Source organism: Atractosteus spatula, chromosome 2 (assembly GCF_055471065.1).
Source record: "Atractosteus spatula isolate fAtrSpa1 chromosome 2, fAtrSpa1.hap1, whole genome shotgun sequence".
Taxonomy (NCBI): domain Eukaryota; kingdom Metazoa; phylum Chordata; class Actinopteri; order Semionotiformes; family Lepisosteidae; genus Atractosteus; species Atractosteus spatula.
In genome coordinates this window covers 14,063,904-14,081,009 of record NC_142707.1, presented here as the reverse complement: position 1 = coordinate 14,081,009, position 17,106 = coordinate 14,063,904, and the positions used below count along the sequence as shown (strand labels likewise).

Genomic DNA, 17,106 nt, shown 5'->3' with positions numbered 1-17,106 from the left:
TGCATTAATGTGGGGGTTAATGAGACATGGCAACTTGCATGAACATCTCAAAAAAACAAACTTCCAATACATGTCTCCTCTAGAACAGGAATACAGTAATACTTCTGAGAAGAAACAACAATAACAATAAAAATGTATTCATGAATTTCACTGGAGAACTGGAGAAGTCCTACAATACTTTTTTTTACAGGATGATAATTCCAAAAGGAATCCTACAGGAATCACAATTAAGTCCAGAATTTTGCTCAAATCTTCCAGGTTTTAGTTTTACAAGAAGCCTGTGTTTCATGCAATGTATTTACTCTTACTGTACATTCTACTGAACAAATTGCTAGACATAAAAGTTAATAAGTGCAAGAATTCAGTTTGTAATAAGAACAAGAACTAAGTTAAGTGACAAGTTGCCAAAGATAATTACAGAAATTCACACATTATTACTGAAATGTACTACAGATATCATATGGAGAGGTAAAGAAATCCACTGGGCACAGAGAAGAGAGAAGCAAAATATCCCTGACTCTATATAGGCAAGTTGTGGTTGTTTCACCTAAAGCCAGTATATGTTCTGCTTCATTAAAAGGGAAGTTCTGAATTGTGGTTTAGTCCTGAAGTATTTCATCTGTTGTGCCGCAGTTTAGAGGTTAATTTATCTGGAATAAAAGTCTTTCATCTAGTGTCTGTGATTCTGGTCATCTTGTGTCTCACACTGGTATCCTTAGTCTACTACAGTATCAAGACACAACATACTGTAATATGTCTATAAGGATAAATTAATCATATTGACAGACCTCAATAAAAGAGGCATAGTGTGTGCCCCTTTTATTAACACGAGGAGATTAAATTCTATATAAGATATTCTACCTGTTTAATTGTTTTAAAAAATGTTAAAATTGTTTTCCTTAAGTCTCAAATCACAGTTTCAGAAAGGTATTGACATAGCAGAAAGTTTTATACTAAACACTGAAATGAATTAGTTGAAGTGACACCGTATTAATAATTTTGCAACATGTTTAACAGAAGTAAACTGATTATCTTCGTAGCATAATGTCATGGATGGGTTTTCTTTTATCACAGTAGACAAATGGGGGGATTCTGTCAACTATTATCTGTTTGTCAATGCGAGCCAAAGTGAAAAATCATATTACCACTTGTTTTGATTCTTCCTCTTTATAAGGTTGGTATGAATCACAAGGCGACAGACGTTTTGGTTAGAATTCATTTTGCATCATTTGAGAGTTTGTTTTACTAACTGTGTGCAGTGGTTAGCATTGCTGCTTCACAGCGCTGGGGCCCTGGGTTCAATTCCTGGGATGCTATCTGCATGGAATTTGTATGTGATCCCTTTGTTTGTGTGGGATCCCTCCAGGTTTCCCTCCACATAATGGTAGGTTAATTGGCTTCTGGGAAAATTGTATCTGTGTGTGCCCTGCGACAGACAGGCTTTCTGTCCACAGTGTATCCTACCTTCTACTTGTTTCTAGCTAGAATAGGCTCTGGCTCCCACTTGACCCTGTATTGGATAAAGCAGCTAGAAAATGGACGAATGGATGGGTTTTGTATTTTGCACAGTGGAACACTCAATATTTTACAGTTCATTTAAGTGTTAATTACAGCACTTACTTTGTTTTTTACAATGCTCACACTTGTCTCCTACTCCCTGTGACCTCCCTCTTTCACCCGTTCACTCATTCTTTGTTTCACCTTTGTGTTACCTGACAGGCCACTCTACCTGTTTGTTCAGTTCCGATGACATTACAAGGTGCCCTTCCCAATGTGTCACCACCCCCTTGTAAACTGTGTGTAGTCACTAGGAACATCACACTGCTGATTTGGATGCCCGCATATCTTGTAAGTTAAAGAGAACAGAGTAAATACAAAAGGTACTTAAATTACACCTGTTAAATTCAGGTAGCAATTGTTCGTTTCAGAATTTTCAGATAAAAATCCCAGTCTGCCATCTTGAAAATGAATAAAATATGTTATGCAATTTAAAATTTGCGAAGTTAAGGGTATTGAGTCACAGCATCCCCAGTATCCAAGTTATACAGAGGCATATTTATCAAAATTCAATCTAGATCAGTTTAAAAAAAATAATATTCTGTAAAGAAAGAAGAGGGACAATGGGCTATTTGTTTCTTCTAATAGATAGATAAGACTTTATTGATCCCATAGGGAAATTGATGGAATTCTATGATTCTATTCTGAAGGAAATGTATTATTCTAATAATATTTTCCAATAATACCAGAAAAATAGTTTCTTTAAATTTTCAAAGTAGCCTCTCACAAAATTCATATCAACTAAAGGAAACATAATTATTTATTAAATGTATTTATATCTCCATTGACTTTAGAAATATTTTCTGAATTTTTAAATTAATTATGGAACCCTGGACCTTAATCTAATTTGATCATTTCTTTCATCATACAATTTCTATATTCACTTTGTTATTATTATCTACAGCATTTTATGTCTAGTCTACAGTTTCTCTAGTTATCTGGCTTGAGTATGAAAGAAGCAACATTTTTTTTCAAATTTCTAAGACCTTGTTACTGTAATAACGTGTTGTGCCTGTTTTATCTAATTTTGAGACATAATAATAATTAATTATAATAATTGCTTACACTTATATAGCACTTTTCTGGACACTCCACTCAAAGTACTTTACAGGTAATGGGGACTCCCCTCCATCACCATCAATGTGCAGCACCCACCTGGATGATGTGACGACAGCCATAGTGTGCCAGAACGCTCACCTCACATCAGCTATTACTGGGGAGGAGAACAGAGTAATGAAGCCGATTCATAGATGAGGATTATTAGGAGGCCATGACTGGTAGGGGCTAATGGGAAATTTGGCCAGGACCCTGGGGTTACACCCCTATTCTTTTCAAAAAATGCCCTGGGATTTTTAAAGACCACAGAGAGTCAGGACCTTGGTTTTACATCTCATCTGAAGGATGGCACCTTTTTACAGTATAGTGTCCCCATCACTATAGCAGGGCATTAGGACCCACACAGACTGCAGGGTGAGCACCCCCTGCTGGCCCCACTAACACCTCTGCCAGCAGCAACCTTGGTTTTTTACACAGGAGGTCTCCCATCCAGGTACTGACCAGGCTCACACCTGCATAGCATCAGTGGGCTGCCAGCTAGGAATTGCAGGGTGATATGGTTGCTGGCAAAATAAGATCACAATGGAATTATGAATTCATTCTGCAATTCAAAATTTAATTGGACAAATTAAAAAGTTTGGAAAAGAGAGATGAAAACAAAATATGGCGTGAAAGGAGGAATCTCACAGAGTAGAGAGGTAGAACTACACCCTGGACAGGACAGCAGTCCTTACTGCAGTACACACTGCACATAGTCATAGAAAAACAATTTAGACACTAATCAATGGAAGGTGGGAGTGTTATGTTCTTCTGGTTCTGGGTTTTCAGCAGTTGTCACATTAGTTGTGACAGAGTGTTCAATCTATTTTTCCACTGGTTGCCATGATGAAGAGAATTCTATGAGAAATGGAGTCAGTCTAATAGGCAATGTGCTTGCAGTGATTCAGAATTGCCCTTTTAAATAAACTTTTTACCGCTTTTTTTTAAAATATTTTTATTTCTTTACACCTCACCTTTACAAACCCCTTTTTCTGCACACAACAGGGAGGAGACACATCCTTAGATAACCCATGCAAAAATTAGAAGAATATGGAGACTCCCCACAGAAGGTGCTCCATTTTGTAATCAAACCAAGGATCCAAGAAATACATGTAAGAAAAATGTATAACTCCCTCATCAAGCTTTGAAGAGATGTCAACAAAAAGAACAAGTGAGAAACAAGCAAAGGGTAGGGAATGTGGGTGTGCCCGTATATATGTCCACACCTTTTTCATTCTTCTGGGCTTTGAAAATGAGAGAGAGTGAATTACCTGTCTCTCCAGTCATTTCAGCTCACAAAAGTAGCGCAAACTGTCACTTGGATGGTTTTAATCTCAGAATACCTGCCACAGCCGGCTGTCAGGTGAGTACCAGTTGGAATCTCCCAGCTTTTATTCATTTTAATTTCCGTGTTCTATAGTTTTTTGGTTCAGTTCGGAACACAACCTGCCTGTTCTGTTTCCATTACACACACCATAAGCCTCCAATTTCCATATTGTCTGTGTTATTGATAGGTGCTTTTCATATTGCTGGCTCTGTGGTCTTGTAGGTGTCTTACCTGCTGTTAGGCTCTCTACCAAAAGTCATGAAAACTAAACATTAACGATAATTTGGTAGTCATGAAGAAAGTGCAGTCAAAGGCTCATCAGTACTGTCAAACTTATCAAAAAGGCTGGATAATATACTGTATGATGAATCATTAGTTTGAATTCTTCACAGTTACTTCTTTTTAATTTTATTTTTAATTTGAACACCACAGTAACAATAATGTAAGTACTTTAAAAATAATTTATACATGGGAAACCTTTGATTTCAATACATATACTGCAGTAAAAAACTGAAAATTATTACAGCTACTTTAAGAAAGTGTGGACCAACACATTTATAATTACAGTTATGCTGTAATCAGTTTAATTTGCTGTGGTCATTAGTAAAAATCCTGTGCGCAATAAGAATGCATTTTGTTGAACAACTGTTAAATTGTAATCTTGCTTGTTCAAATGCTTGGTTTTTACATTAATAACCTTAAAAATACTATATACTTGTTTTTTTATTGTCTGAGTGGAGACTAAATAATTAATTAAGTTAATTTAACAGATGTACCAGAAGCTATCATTTTCAAAACAAATACCTGGAATAACTGATAAAATACAGCAACACTGTATTAGTCATATAAGAATATGGCCAAAATTTCTGGAAGCTAAAGGGTTATCACCTTATCTTTAGATTGACGGAACTTGTTCGCTTATTTTGCTTAGAACAAGTAAACACTGGAACTGCACTTGCCATGCTTTGGTCCAATAACAAAGCTCTGCTTTATCTCCCTGGAGAAGTTCACACAGCTCCTAACCACAGGAAACAACAGCCAGTTTCACCGAAACGGTTTTTGTTTCTTTTTTGGGATTTTTATTTTCATTAAGATGGGAATTGGGAACCCTTGTTGAAGAGAGACACTTTTGATTTTAGTTTTGGAACGAAGAATACTTTCTGTAAATCTGTAAGAAAATAAAAACAAAAATTATCATATTATCATATAATAAGGCTACAACACTAGCCTTATTAACTTGAGAACTATGAAACCCTTCATGTCAAATTCACATTCGTAGTCCCTCATATGCATTTACCAAATGTACAGAATTAGAAAAGTGGGTAACCTTGTTTTAGGCATACATTACAAGTTTCCATACGACTTACAGTCTAGCATTTAACCATGGCTAGTGCACATACAGTATAAAGATTTAATCAGCATTTATTTTCTGTTTGATTTGTAAATAACTGATATACTGTATGTTAACAATCTCTTTTAAGACAGCCACTTGACATTTGTAAATTACAAACTAAAATTTGTTAATTATTTGAATAAAACATAATAGAGGCCTTATAATGTACTGTACACCTTAAATACAATATCACTGGTGTTTATGTCCACTGCTGTTTCATAAAGTTCACTTTGTGAATGAGTATCTCATTGGTAAAAATTGTTGCTGCACCAGTCAGAACTGAAGGTTTAGAATGTTGCAACTGACATTCTTTAAACCAACCCAATCATTTGAACATTTCTGGGTGGGGTGCAAATCCTCAATCACTACAGCAGTAGTTCAAGATTTGTTTAGCAACCCAGAAGTCAAAGAACATGAACACTTATGGATGACACTGGTGTGGATTTTGATCTTAAAAGCAGAGAAAAATCCAACCAAAAACTGAATACAAACAAAAAGAGAAATGGTAGAAACTGACATTTCTGCCTAGAGGAATACTACTTATTCACATGGTTTCCATTTTTAACTTTTTTTCTGTGAAAGTATGATTTGATAAATGTATGCTTGTTTTTTGTGTATTTTTTGTTTCCGGTGAAAAATTAGTCAGCTTTTTTATCCACTAATTGTAATCTGTTGAAATTTTTGTTATAATAAGCACATTATTTGTAAAGCTATTGAATATTTTTCCCATGTTTACATACAGTACAGTTTCACTAGGCACTGCAGTTTCTCCAACTTCCCAAAGACATACTGTACAAGTTAGATTTTACAGGCCATTGTACATTGGCCTCCACAGCTTTGTTTCCCTGGCCCCTCTTGGACAATCATACATGACATGATATGCCATTTCCTGAGCACCCATGGCATACTAGAGACAGCAGCAAAGCATTCACAGAATGTCATCCAGCTAATCCAAATATTACTGAATTAAAGCAATAAGCAGGTCAAACAAGACCTTTAAGAAATAAACAGTTGTATTTTCATGTGCCCACATCTTTACTCACTAGCCTTCCAGTAATATATCCTTAACACAGGTTTATTTTTTTTAAATTTTCTAGGTGCTAATTTGCATACATGTATTAAAGTATTAATTGTTGACAGTACTGTTGTAAATTGCTTTACAGTATACTATGATAACTTCAATACTCTGTCCTGTATTTTTTGCTTCAGACATACTATTGTTGCAGATTATATATGCCCATACCATTCTCTTGTTCTGAGATAGAAATCGAAAGGCAGCTAATTTAACAATCAGGTAATTTATTTGCCTCTGAAAAGTAAAAAGAAAGAATTAAAACAATATTTTGTCTGAAGCATTCTTTAGGTACTGTATGCGCTCATGGGGAATGAAAACTAGCTTATGTGACCCCTAAGAACTGTATTAAGAAGCTTGATTCCTTGATAAATAATAGATGTATATTTAAAACCTGACAGTTAATTACAATGTTATCTATTCTTCCTTACCATGTCAACATGGCAGGATGTCAACAGAGCAACATTGGAAGATCCTTACTCTGTGTTCCAGAACAATATTTGCAGTCCTTTGCTCCATCTACTTGAATACAGGTAAGCATGTGGTGCTAATGTGAACAAATGTCTGGGCTCTGGAAAACCATAAGGAGCAAAGATGTTTTTCATGTGCGCTCCTCAACAGCACACTACACAGAACTGCAAGGTTGCAAGACACCCAATGTGCAATCTGTAATTCAGGTGAAATACTGTTGGTTGTCTAGAGAGTTACTCCTTCAAGGATATCAAGCTGTTTCTTAAAGGAATGCAATTTCTGAATGACTGCTTTGTACACTTACCTGTAAATAGGTAATTTAATATAAAAACTCAATATTCAAAACTAAATTTGCCTCAATGCTGCCCCATACCAGAGGATTTTCTTGAATATAGAAATTGTGTAATTTTTCAAGTGACAGAAAACGTTTAGTGTGTTCCTTTCTTGTGAAAATGAACCTATAACCACCACTATTTAATTCCAAACTGATCAGGTAGCGTTAAATTGTATATATCTGCTCAAATAAATTGCCTGGGTGTGTGTTTATTTTTGGATTCTGATTGTCTGAGTAAGACAATGAATGCCTTAGTGCAGTTTCATTCCAGAGGATAGAGAAACCAGCTATGTTTTGCTTACATCACAGTTACCTGAGTGTCACAGAAAGGAGTAAAAGGGATGGGACACTTAAAACAATTTCAGTCAGATCACTGCACCCTGCCCGTAGGAACTAGACTTGTACAGCTGCCATTCTTCTGAGAATAGTAAAACAGAAAGGCAGACAGCAAAAAATGTGAACAAGAAAACGAATGACAGTGCCAGAGAAGCAGAAAGAAAATCAGCCTCAGCCTTTATGAAAGAACAGGGACAATGGGATCATAATGGATCAGCTACACACAGTAGTCCAGCGCCTGGTATGGATTGACACAGGAAACTCATTTCACTTTGCTGTAAACTGGCAGAGGAGTCAAAAGAGTATTATTGTAAGTGGCTAACTTTCTAGGTATATATACTGTATAGCCCTGTGGGTGAACTTTTTTTTGGGGTAGGCAGGTGCGTTATAGCCACTCACTAGACCGTATCAATAGCGCCAGAAGCAGTCCACCGCCAGCTCCTCCTCACGATCAGGTGCCGTTGTAATGGAGGAGAATAAAAGACGGAGGCAGAAGACTCTTTTCCCCTCGGAGAGCAGTCATATTGTCGGCTTTGTCATACACTACACAATATCAGCTACACACACAAATCAAAGACCTTAACTCCTCAGCTTGCTTAAACGCTTCTTTTCTTAGCAGCCCGCCTAACTCTCTCTTATAGTTCCTGTGTTGTCACAACGACCTTTCACTCTCTCACATCTGAAACTTTTAATTATTTTTAAAACTCAAAACTCTTAACATTTACTAAATTATTGTATGTCTTACATCATCAATCAGGGGGTGGAGTGGTGGGGAACTGCTAAAGATCTCCAGGTGTGTGTTGTTATATGTCAGAAATTAAGCTTAAAAATAAATAGTAGTTGCCCAAACTAATCCAAATTACATGTGCAAATTACATGGCGCCTCCTCATGGTCTCCTCTAGTCCTCTATTTAGTGAGTTAGAGCCATGGACTGCAGATATTCTTTTTCTATTTGTACCAATGGACAACTAATTCTCCTAAAGATATTCATACCGTAGATAGTAAGAGACAAGGTCAAACCAAACCAAAGTATAGGCTCTGTCTGGCAGATATAGCTGTAGATAAAATGACTGGACATATTATGGATTCTTTGTACAAAACACTATACCTACAGCTCCAAGCAATTTAGTGCTGTTATCAAAGTTCACAGCTTTCAGCATTTTGCTTATACACCTGATTTAATATTAATTAAAAATTCAGGAAGAAAATAGCTTTACAATTTTACGGTGTTTAACTGCATAATGGAATACAATAATGGAATAAGACATTCCAGAAAAAAAATTGCCATTCAACAATACGCTATACAATTTATAAAAGACAGGCATTAGAAGAGAGAAAGAGTGACAGTGGAAGAGAGAAAGCCATAGACAGTGTGTGGCAAAGAGAAACAAAATCACAGGGAAGCAAAGAAAGAGAAAGTGAAGACAGGGGCCAAGTCTCATTGAATGAAAGGAAATGAACTGGAAAGTTGATCATTTCTATTTATAACACAACAGCCCATGACATTTCCATATAACAATTCAACTCTTCATACTGTATGTGCATATGTAAATATTGTCTTGTGCAGAAAGAACTGTAAATCACTTAAGCAGTGAGCTGAATTTGCATTCTTCTGGGGAAATCATAGAGGAGTGGATACCTCCCTACAACTAAAAGGACCTGATATATATGGCATCACAGAAAGCTGTTATTTTTACAACAGGTGTGGATGTACTATAAGGAACATGAATTAAAAAACTTGTTTGGAGAGACTTAATTTAAAGTGACTGGTCTTCGTAAGTGTACTTACTGTACATTAGGTTCTATCAATGGTCTCTACGAGGGCCCTACAACACTTAAGAAATTGGAAATCCTTCAAGGATATTGAGAACTTTAAATGAATGCCCATGAAATTCTTGTTATATTTTTGTTGAATAGATGTAAACAGTTTTTGATGACATGGAAAACTGTTTAATGAATACATGGTGTGATTGTACTGGTCTTCCATTCCTGTAGGTTTCACTGCGGCCATGCAAATAACCTCCACTGGGGCTCAGACCATTCAGAAAGCACAGGGGGAGGCAGTGGTACTGGGATGCACATACACCCCAGGCCCCACAGACACTGGAGAGCTGGACATTGAGTGGTCCAACATCAGCCCAGACATGACTCAGAAAGACATGCTGGTGAGACATAGGGGAGGAACGCTTTCGCTGGATGGGGACTCAGGAAGAGGGTATACATGGCAGCAAAAATCTCTAATCCCTTTTGAAAAAAACAGAAAAATATAGAATTCAAAAGGGCTAGAATCATGAACTATTGAAATTGTAAAAAAAACTGGAAAGGGATTTTTCTTTAATGCACTGTAACACTAGTAATGGATTACATTCTGATGGTTACTTAAAATATTTTCAAGTGTGTGCCGAAATATATATTCCCATTCAGTGAGTAAGAAGAAAGTCATTTTAAATGTATTATTCAGATTTAACATTATACGTATATTTACTATTTTCTGGTCAAGTTCAGCTCTCTCTCTGGAAGGACAGGTGCTTTGATAGGGATGAAAAGAGTTTACAGATGTATAAAGTATAATACCAGCTGCTAATGAAAGGTTGTTTTGACCCTGGCAGATCTTGTCCTATGTTGGTGGTAAGCAATACAACTACAGCAGCCCCAGTTTAATGAAGAGACTTACGTTCACAGCTGGAAACCCAAGCAATGGGGACGCCTCAATCACTATCTCCAACCTGATGGTCTCGGACACAGGAACTTACCAGTGCAAAGTGAAGAAAGCACCAGGAATTGACTCACGTAAAGTCACGCTCGTTGTGATGGGTGAGATCCTTTTCCGATGAATAGGCGGGTAGAAATCAGCGGTAGCACCAAGATTTCAAATGCAAAAAAGTTTAATCCATTTCATATTTTTATGAACTGTCATATTCTGGACCTGAGGTTTACTGATATGCTTGAACAAGTAGCTTGTAAGCTGTGAAGAAACGTCTATAAAGTAGTGAAAACTATTGTTTGCACTCATCCTCTCTGACTTTCTCTGTCTCTCTAAGAATAAATAGTTCTGCTTCTTTGTACTGTATCTTCTTGTCAGCTCCCTTTTCCTTGCTGTGTTCCATTCTAAAGTACAAGTGCAGCAGAGATAGTATGAAAACTAAGGAAAAACTATTTTACTCCATAGGTACAAGTATTCTGTCGGGCAGAAGGTTCTATATTAGCTATCAGATTTCCCTTTTCTTTCCAATTTACCTGTTATGCATTACTTTTCTATTCCAACGCCATGCTCTTCAAGAGTTACTTATCAATAATGAGTTGTTAATCTTACAGACAAGGCGTTACTGACAAACTGTTTTAAAGGAACCATACCTAACATTTATTTGACCTTACAGTAAAGAGTCAGAATAGTAGAACTAACTATTGTAAGATAATTAAAAGCCTAATCTTGAGAAGCTAAGATTTTGAGAGAGTAATTCACATCTGTTCTCATGTCTCCGTTTTAGGGTTTCCCTACCCAGGTCCTCATGAACTCAAACGTTCCACAGTTTTTGTTTCAAGCCCTGATCTTGATAATTTGATTTAACCTTACATGCATAATTCTCCAACTAGATCTTGTTGAATGGTTTTCTGTTGTGAAACGGAAGTAATTTGAAAACATGTTGTTTCTGGAACCAGAATTTAAAAAAAAATCCATCAGAATATTAAAGAATAAGTATAGTAAATTCAATTAAGGAATTGAAAATTCAGATGGATAGACACTGGGATCCCCTGGACCAGGAGTGGGAAGCCTTGCTCTATTCTCTCTTCCCGTTCTCTCTTTATCTACTAATATTTTCTTTTCCGTTGCTCTGTGCTTACTGTAACTTCCTCTTTTTTGCCCCATCAGTACGACCCTCTGTACCAAACTGTTGGGTTGAGGGAAGCCAGGAGGAGGGGTCCACCGTCTCTTTGCAATGCAAGTCCTCTCAAGGGTCCACTCCTCTTACCTATAACTGGTTCAGAGAGGGCGGGGGGACCTTTCCCCCTGCTACTACAGCAAGTAAGTATAAGAGAGGAGATGGTACAGTAGTACAATAATGATTCCAAGTGGCCCAGAACTTGTGCAATTATTGGATTCCAAGGCTTGTGAGAGAAAAGCAACACAACTCAAAGTTAACCAACACTGTCAACTATTACAGTACAAGACAAATCCACAAATGTTTAAGATTAAATTACTGTACATAATACAAATCTTATCAAGGTTAATTGGTCTCATAGTAAAACCTGTTGAGGTGCCATCAGTCCCCAGGGCTCACAAAGCCAAGAAAGATCTCTGAGCTGACAGGCTTGGCCCTTTAGCATAGGGGATGTTTCTGTTTTGGGGTTGTGAAGTTCAGGACTGGAAGATGCTTGAGAGATAACAAATATGGACAGAGATTTAAACAACACACAAACAGTAAAATGTGTTTTACGAGTAAAAAAACAACATTTTATTACTCGTATATACCTTGTTTAAAAAGGAAGAATATGTTTATTAGATCTGATTTTGTTTTAGATCTGGGCCGCTACATCTCAGTTTTGAATTATATGTAAATCCTTAGCTAAATCTTTAAAAACTGTTATTATATAATTAATTATATAATTGCACACTAATCTGCATATACTGTTGTAGTTTGGTGTTATGAAAAAGATTTGATTAGTTCTGTAGGTGTTTATTTTAATATGGCAGGTTTCTATAAACTGGTTTATAATGAGAAAATAATGCCATGTCATTCATTTGTCTCTTTTCAGATCCCCAGACTGGTGAGCTCCTGATCCGAAATCATTCACAAAGCCTTGTTGGCAATTACCGGTGTGAGGTGAAGAATTTTGTAGGCAAAGAACAGTGTGTGTACAGTCTCCAAGCTTACAAATGTGAGTATACAACATGTTTCTCTCAGTCTGTGACTGGCTGTGTGACTTGATCTCTTCTGGCCTTCAACCACCATCTTCCATTTGTTTCTCAAAGATCACCTAAAATTGTCAAACACTGAAGAAAAGACTTAATTTCAACCAGTTAAATCCCATTTAACTGACGTCAGGAAGAAAACCCTGTGGCTCTCAAGTATCATTAGTGTTATGACATTTTTACCATAATATTTCCTACATTTTTACAAAAAAGGGAAAGAAAATTAACGTACAAAATCATAACAAAGTAATTAAATGGTGAAAGGAACTGAAATTTGCATCCTGAGCTATTCACATGATGATGCATAACTTTCATATCCACATTGTTTTCAGGATCTGAAAATAAACAAGATTTCAGCTTGATAGAAATGTGTTTAGTAACATAGAGTAACACAGATCTAGGAATACATGCAGAAGGTCTTTCTTAAATAATAATACTAGACATTCCTTCAGTCTATATTGTCTTTCTTTAATTATAAAATCTAAATTAATAACAACTTATGCAATATATTAGTATGTGTAAACACAAGTATCCATTGTTTCCCAAGCTGTTAATAAAGCCGGTGTGATAGCTGGTGCTGTGATTGGTGCTCTGCTCCTACTGCTCCTCCTCCTGTTGCTCATCTGGCTCCTGATCTGCTGCTGCAACAAGCGCCGTTATGAGAAGGAGGTGGCCAATGAGATCAGGTTTGTAGGGCAGACTGAAAAAAAGCTCAATCAGTTATTTCTTGAAGGAAGACAGGGTTTTGATATCAGATAGAAAAAACTTGTTCACAACTTTTGACTCCTATTGTGTAAAGAAGTGCTTAACTATTCTCAGTCTTAAATTCACTTTCCGTTAGTTTACATTTGTGTCTTCTGCTTCATGTTCCTCTGTTGATCCTGAAGAAGTTTTCTGAGTTGTCGTTGTCAGCATCTTTGAGGATTTTGAATGCTTAAATCAAGCCCACTCTTATTCTTCAAGACAATAGATTTTCAGTTCTTTTAACCTGTCAGTGTAAGACATTCACTGTTAGCTGTTAGCTTGTTAGCCAAAGTCCATCATCCCTCTTAAAACCCCCATTTTTTTCCCCTCATTCTATGAAGAAAGGAATGGAATTTGACTTCAAAGTGGAGAGTAATATATTTTTAATTTAAAATACGTAACAGTAATGAACTGCACATTCTAGCTGAAAAGTACTGATGTGAAAAAAATTAGCTACTAATGACCCCAGTATTTGTTTGAAAATCTACTTCATCAGGTTTCCTGTATTATAATCTATCCCTTTCTCTTGTCCCCCCTCCACACCATCCATTTTCTGTATAGGGAGGACGCTGGAGCACCAGTGAGTCGTGCTGTCACTCCCACTTCCAGTTTCCGCTCTGTACTGGGTTACAGATCACATGCTGGTGTTGGCTACAACTTTGTGAGAAGCTCATATACTCGGCCGGAATCAAACACATACAGCAGCATCTACAAAGATAAAACGATGATACAGTCACCGTCAGTTTACAGCCAGCCCACAACTGCTGAAGGAGTTCCCTCTGTGAAGTTCTCGTACAGTAAATATGGATATCCTGTTTGAGGGGAACTGCTTCCAACTCATATTGAGAGAAAGTTTTGTAAGTTGCATGCTGTAAGGTAAATAAAGTTACTTTTCACTGATGGTAAACTGAAAGACTACAGGTATCTGAAGTGACGTGATGGTGCAATATTTCTTTTATAGAAGGTTATCTGATCTAAATTAATTACATTTTCCAGACCCACCTACTGTATTATCACTGAGAAATACGGTAAATCTCAGCTAATTTGAAGTATGTAATAGTCCTTTAAATTGAATGTTATTGTATTAGACAGGTGAACTTTTGTAAATAGCTGTTTATATACAGACGGTATTATGTAAGGACTTGGAAAATGGGAAAATATGTATTTATAACTACTTCAAAACAACAAGCAGTGACATTAAGCTTACAATAGATCACAGCTTACCTCTAACAGTTTATCAGTTCATCACAATGGCGGAATGGATTGCTTGCTTTGCCTCTCTCAACCCAGCAATCACCTTGCTCACATACACTGCACATCTACATTCCTCACTGACATAAGCAATATAGAACAGAATTGAGCTTTAAGAGGGAAGAAATGCCCAGTGTGAAGCATGCATGCAGTGGGACTGCTGGAGCTGCATCCCCCTATCAGGTCAGGTGGAGATTGCTAAGAAAAGGGGTAAAAAGTTGCATGTCTGAGTGTTGCTGAAAACTTCAGTAGGGTATGTAATAGTGTCACAATTACGAGCTATTTAGAAGACTACACATTCAGGTAATATCCTGTTACTATAGCAATAGCAATCTCAAGTTCCCTTAATTTACAATTAAATGCATTACATTGCAATACATATCACTCTCTCGTTCAGTTATTATTTGCCTAACAAATACTTTCAGATTTCAGGGTGACATGTATAGGTTACAGAATACAATATGTACTGCAATAACTATTTTTTTTATTGTTAGAAACTACTGTACATGCAAAGCACAAATTACTATTAGAAAAGCATTGTATTTAAATTGTAGAGATGGTGAGCATGATAATAATGACCAGAATGATATTCCTAAATCTTCAACTGTAAAAGGTTAACAAAAAAAAAAAACATTGATTTCTTTACAAGAAATGAATGCAAAACATGTCCTCTATGTAATACATGAACAACATTTTAAATCAGAAGCTTAGGTTTCTTCATTTTCAGGAAATATTGCTAGTGTGTTGTGATAAAAAAAAACTTCCTGCTGTACATTTTTCACTTTGTGGATTACAAAATATTAATCAATATTTTGGGCAGCTTGGTGGTGACAGTTAGCACTGCTGACACACACTTCAATTGGAATTTGGTTCAATTCCAGTGGAATTTTCATGTTCTTCTTGCATACACATGGATTGGAATAGACTAATCTCTGTTGCACTTCTAACAGCACTTTGGTTCCTCTAATAAAATCTTAACAAGAAACATTGCAAATTAAAGAGCCAGCTAAACCCAGGAAATATTGCTAGTTGTGTTTTATTTTATTCATTTTATGAAGCAGTGAACTGTGATCTTTGTGTTTTTTATATTTTTTTAAATAAAATATCTTACAACTAGTTGAATTTTGTATAAATATATCTATTGTATATACTGTATATCACTCCTAATAGTATTATATGAGCATGCATGAATAAATCTATTATATGAATACTTGCTTGTTTCATGTTGAATGTGTTACCTTTTTCAAAATACTCTCACCAACATTTTAATATTAAATGACAATTATTGTAGAAGTTATTGTCTAATTGGCACTATTTAATGTAGGCACATAGCTGAATGTGAAATTAAGAGAGAATTGTTTTTTTAATTGCATATAATTAAAAGCAAGTCTGTACATTTTACTACAGTAAGAATAAATGTATGCCATCATGCCAGAAATTGTATACAGTATCTGAATGACAATTAAACACAGTTACTTTATTAGGTTTCAGCTAGATTTAGTTATCATTTGAAGACTGCTAACTTAAGACTCTTAAGAGTTGGAGTATCCATCATGGATCAAGTAACTGGAATTTTTTATTCTCCAAATGAAAGACAAAGTAGCAACACCTCACCTGGTTCTTTTGCACAGGAGAACCCAAAGTCTTTTGGTCACAATATAGGAAGACTCATAACTTCTTGGTTTAACAAAACACAAGAATCTGGGTTTACCATTCAATCTGTGCATTGCAGTTTCTACCATAATGACAGATTACCTAGACTAATTATGCTGATTGACTGTGTAACATCGCCCAACACAGGAACCAGATAAGTGTGTTACTTTTCCTGGATGGGACACCAGTCCGTCTGTGGGAAGCAACGCTAACAACTGTGCCATTGTGCCGTCTGTATTTTCAAATTCTTTATCACAGCTTTCACAGCTTTCAAGCTAGAATTGTCAGCTTTCCCCCAGCACTGTAACTGTATGTAGGGTTTTTCAAAGGGCCGTACGTTTCATTTTGCAACCTTAACCTTCTCTCCCACCATGTCTAGACTGATCTAGCTCATCCCCTACTCAATCATTCAGGCAACATTAATCACATTGACACAACCATCATATTTTGTGAGTGAGGAAAATAATGAAGAACTGATGAAAACATTGATTTATGAGTGTTTCTCAAGAAGTACAATACAACATGGAATGTATTTCTGTACTACACAATGAAAAGAAAGCTCAAACATCATTTTACTATTATAGAGGAATACTATAATACGTTAGAATGATTATATTCACTGTTATCAATAGCCTTCTCATTACCATTACTAATATTTTAATTAATGATAATCATACTAGATCTATTACTACCATAACTATTATTTTAATTTGTACTTTTATTTTAATGTTTATATTATATAACCTTTTATATAATATAATAAGTTGATTGTTGTGGAACAATCAATTTCATGCACAGCCCCATGAGCTCAGTTATCAGATGTTTTGTGCTTTTCTGTGTGTTTATTGAGAAAATAAAAAAAACTGTTTCATGGAAACACTATGCATAATATCAACTGCATACCATACCTATAGAAGAGTTCTATAGGAGAACAAGAAACTGCTTTTGGGTGCTTATGCT

The 17,106-nt window shown here is 36.1% G+C and overlaps 1 protein-coding gene across 1 annotated transcript; it reads left to right on the top strand.

The window, feature by feature from the left end:
• Positions 1 to 3,885: 3,885 nt before the first annotated feature.
• Positions 3,886 to 15,701, top strand: LOC148839343 (coxsackievirus and adenovirus receptor homolog). The gene is made up of 8 exons (XM_088937760.1): positions 3,886 to 4,015; positions 6,892 to 6,977; positions 9,582 to 9,751; positions 10,196 to 10,400; positions 11,458 to 11,610; positions 12,342 to 12,464; positions 13,046 to 13,184; positions 13,804 to 15,701. Exons 1-8 carry the CDS (start codon positions 3,975 to 3,977, stop codon positions 14,060 to 14,062), a joined length of 1,176 nt encoding a protein of 391 aa, XP_088793886.1. The 5' UTR covers positions 3,886 to 3,974; the 3' UTR covers positions 14,063 to 15,701.
• Positions 15,702 to 17,106: the final 1,405 nt, after the last annotated feature.